Consider the following 4,234-nt stretch of genomic DNA (forward strand, 5'->3'; position numbering starts at 1 on the left):
GGCTGGGGGGGCGGGCGGGAGGAGGGGTGCGGGGTGCGGAGGGGGGACAGGAGAGTGGCGGGAGCGGCCGGGCCTGGGGCACAGCCCGGAGGGGCCCGGCCGGAGGAGAGAGGGACCCGGGGAAGGGGGTGCGGACGGGCCCTGGGCGGGACCCTGGAGAGCGCCCGGCGGCCCGGGGTGGGACGGAGCCGGGGTGGACCGAGCGGGAGCGGCCGGTGGAGGAGAGGCCGGTGGGGGTTCGCCCCGGGGGGGGGGTCCTGGGTGGGGTGTCCGGGGTGAGGAGACCGGAGGGAAGGTCACAGGAGGGGGTCCCGGGCAGACAGGGGCCTTCGAGAAGGGGGCGGGGCGCGCCCGGAGGAAGGCTGAAGTTGGGGTCCCCTGGAGAGAGGGGTTAGGGAGGGAAATGGGGGGGTCAGAGATGGGGGTCCGCAGGGGAAGCGAGGGGCAGGGGCGGGCCTAGGAGAGCAGGTGTGAGGGGGGCAGGCTCTGGGGGGCAGCAGGTGGGGGAGGGGGACCCCGAGAGGAGAGGGCTGAGGGCCGTGGGGGGCAGGTAGTGGCCCCGGGAGCCACGTGCCCGGGGACGGCAGGCCCCGCGCCGAATGGGGTCACGGAAGGGGGGGGTCTCGGGAAGGGGGGACTGGCAGGGGCAGGTTCTGTGTTGGGGGGCTGGGCGGGCCCCGGGGGGCGAGGGGCGAAGGCTGGGGAGGGGGCTGCCTCGCTCGCCGTCACCCCCTCCGTCTCTCCCGTTCTCACTTCCCAAACTCCCCGGTTCTCCCCGGTTGCCACGGCAACCGCTCCTGCCAGGCGCGGTCACCAAGGAAACCCCGTGCCCGCCTCTCCCCCTGCCCCCCCCCGCCCCATCCCTGGATGCCCCCCCATCCACCCGGCAGCGCGGCGTGGAGGGTGGGAGGGGCAATGGCGCGGGGGGGGAGGAACCCGAACAGGGTCCCGGACCTGCACCCGCGGGCCCCCACCCCGAGCTGCACCCCAGCCCCGCAGCGGCGTGCGCAGCGGCCGCGGGACGTGCACCCCCATCTGCCCGTCCCCGGGACGCGGCGGCCCCAACACAGAACCCGCCGGAACCCGAGAACCCCCCCCCGCCGCCTCCCCCCGCGGTGCTCCCCGAGGCCCCTCCCCCCGAGGCCCGGGACCCGGTCCCCTCGTTAGAGGGCGCCCCCCCCCCGCGGTCCCACCCCCGCCCCCCGGGGCCCCCGGCGGCTACTCACAGCGGGGAGCGGGCTCCTTCCGGGGGGCAGCATGCCCGGCGCGGGGGGGACCCCCCCAGTGAGGCGCGGGCCGTGGGGTGCGCGGCGCTGCGGGAGGCGCGGGGGGCGGGGCTGCGGCCGGCCTGGCCCCCTCCCGGCTCCGGGGCCGGGGGTCCGGGGAGGACTCCGGGCTCCGGGGGGGCTCCGGGCTCCGGGGGGGGGGCTCCGCAGCTGCAGGGCCGCCGCCCGCCCTCCGCTCCGCCCGGTGCCCTGGCCCGCGGCCGCCGCCGCCTTCCTCTCGCCGCCTTCCTTCCTCCTTCCTCCTCCTCCTCCTCCTCCTCCTCGGCCCGCGCCTTCCTTCCAGCCTCCCGCCGCCGCCGCCGCCGCCGCCGCCGCCGCCGCGGGCCGCTCCCCCCACCCACCCCCCCGGGCCCCGGCCCGGCCCGGCCCCCGCCTGGGACGGTGCGGCAGCGCCCGGAGCAGGAGAGCGGCGGGGACGGGAGCGGAATACTGATGTGCAGGGAGGAGGGGAGCGGGGAGGGAGGAGGGGAGCGGGGAGGGAGGAGGGGAGCGGGGAGGGAGGAGGGGAGCGGGGAGGAGCGGGGAGCTGCCCCGGAGGAGGAGGGGGGAGCGGGGAGGAGGGGGGAACTGCCCGGGGAGGAGGAGGGGGAGCGGGGAGGGAGGAGGGGAGCGGGAAGGGAGGAGGGGAGCGGGGAGGAGGAGGGGGGAGCGGAGCGGGAAGGGAGGGCGGAGGAGAGGGAATGAGGGAGAGGGAGAGGGGGAAGGGGAGGAGGAGGAGAGGGGGGAGAAAAAGGGAGAAGATGGGGAGGGGAAGGAGGGGAGTGGGGGAGGGAGGAGAGAGGGAGAATGGAGGGGGGGGGGAAGAGAGGAAGGATGAGAGTGGGAAAGAGAAAAAGAGAGGAAGAAAGGGAAGGGGAAAGGAAGGAAGGGGGGGAGAGAAGTGGGCAGAGACGGACAGAGATGGGCAGAGGGAGCAGTGCCCCGGAGGAGGAAGTGGAGAGGTCCCTCTGGGTAACTGCGGGGGGGAGGGGGTCAGAGGGAAGGATGGAGGGATGGAGGAAGGAGGGAAGAAGGGAGGAGGTCCGGCTGGGCCAGGCCCGCAGCTGAAGGTGTGGGAGGGAGGGGGAGAAGGGGCAGAGAGGCCTGGAGAGGAGGGGAGGAGCGGGGAAGGCAAACTGTGGGGTGATGTGGGGAGAGGGGGGAAGAGGTGGGAAGAGGGAGCAGGGGGAGGGGCTGTCACTAAGACCAGAGGGGTCCCCACCCGGGGCCCTGGGCTCTGGAAGGAGCGGGCGGCTGGGGCCCTGGGTCAGAGCCAGCCGTAGGTCAGATGCAGGCGCGGGGAGGGGGCAGGGGGCAGGGCCCACACCCGGCCGTCCTCTCCTCTCACCTCCCCTGCCAGGGGCGGGAGTGGGGCCGCTTTTAGAACTGTGAAGCGGGTGCCGCACCTGGGGTGCAGGGAAGGGCGGCGGGCGGAGGCTGGAGAGGTCGTCTGCCCCCCCCCCCCGCCCCATCAGCGCGCCCCCCCCCCCGCGTCTGCTACCCCCGAGGCTTGGGCACCCCCCAAGGGCGCCCGGCTTGGGGAATTAGGGGGCAAAGAAACCCAGCCTCCTGGAAGGGCCGCAGCCCCTGCCCAGGCCCCGGGTCTCCTGCAGGTTCTGGAATGAGGCCAGGAGTCTGGTCCTTGTCCCCCCAGCGAGGGGCCACTAACTCTGGACACGGAGGAGAGAGAAACGACAAGGTTCTGGGACCCGCCTCCCGCCCCCCTCTTTGCCCTCCTCATCCTCAGAGCCCCGGGTGGGGAAGGTGTGGCAGAAATGGGGAGAACCGGAGGCTGTCTGGGGAAGGGAGGGGGGATGCAGGGAGGAAGGGGGGCCGGAGACAGACCCCGAGGTCACAGGACAAGCGAGGTCACGTTTGGGTGCCCACGAAGTGGCTGCGGGTGGGGCCGGAGATGTGAGAGCTGCAGAGAGGGGAAACTGAGGCAAGTAGAGGCAGGCGAGGGCCAGGGAGCAGGAGAAGGCTCCCACCCATCTGCTTTGGGAGCCGGAGGCATGAAGCAGTGGCACCCCAGTGGGCTGCGGAGCGCAGCCCCAAGGTCAATGGCGACACAGGCAAAACAGTAATAATAATAATAATAATAATAATAACAACAACAACGGGGCCAGCGTCCCCTGTGTTCCCGCCACCGTGGGCTGGAACTCCTCACTGATTCCTCAGCAACTCCCAGACCTTCAAGGCCTGGCTGTGCCCCCAAGGCCTCCTAGGAGGTCTGAGCCCTCGCTGCCTGTGGGCGAGATGCTGGATGTGGGACCGAAGGAGATCCGAGTGGCCCTCATGCCCCAGGGCTCACGGAGGCCTGGTCGGTGCCAGGCGCTGGCGGGGACCGAGAAGCAGCTGCCTGGAGCTGGGCTTCCCGAATAGGCCACCCATTTCAGAGAAACCTGAGGGTGTGGCCCGAGAGAGGGCGGGCAGGCGGGCCGGCTGGAGGCAGCACAGGGCACAGACTTATCTGTGATCCAGGGGGTCCCTCTGCAGAGAGTGGCTTTTTAAAATATATGTTTTTTATTGATTTCAGGCAGAGAGAGGAAGAGAGAGAGAAACATTAATGATGAGAGAGAACCATTGATCGGCTGCACCTCCCACCCCGGGGATCAAGCCCGCAACCTGCACATGTGCCCCAACCAGGATTCCTGACCGCCTGGTTCGGTGGTCGGCAAACTGCGGCTCTCGAGCCACAGGCGGCTCTTTGGCCCCTTGAGTGTGGCTCTTCCACAAAATACCACGGCCTGGGCGGGTCTATGTTGAAGAAGTGGTGTTAGAAGAAGCTGAAGTTTTAAAAATGTGGCTCTCCGAAGAAATTTCAATCGTCATCCTGTTGGTATTTGGCTCTGAGGACTAGTGAGTTTGCCGACCCCTGTCCTGGTTCCTAGGTCGATGCTCAACCACTGAGCCCCGCTGGCCTGGCCTGGCTTTTAAGATGAGACAGAAACAGCCGAAGTCGGTTTGGC

The 4,234-nt window shown here is 70.6% G+C and overlaps 1 protein-coding gene across 1 annotated transcript in view; it reads left to right on the forward strand.

Annotated features, from left to right (window-relative positions):
* Positions 1-3,647, forward strand: part of POLD1 (DNA polymerase delta 1, catalytic subunit) — a gene marked incomplete at its 3' end in the record, with an annotated part of 29,473 nt that extends 25,826 nt beyond the window's left edge. Inside the window, exon 7 of the mRNA XM_084906897.1 lies at positions 3,463-3,647. Coding sequence (XP_084763023.1) covers positions 3,463-3,647 — 185 coding nt within the window. The remainder of the gene's footprint in view (positions 1-3,462) is intronic.
* Positions 3,648-4,234: the final 587 nt, after the last annotated feature.

This window comes from Pipistrellus hanaki (genome assembly GCF_964339955.1).
Source record: "Pipistrellus hanaki genome assembly, chromosome: 15".
NCBI classification, from domain to species: domain Eukaryota; kingdom Metazoa; phylum Chordata; class Mammalia; order Chiroptera; family Vespertilionidae; genus Pipistrellus; species Pipistrellus hanaki.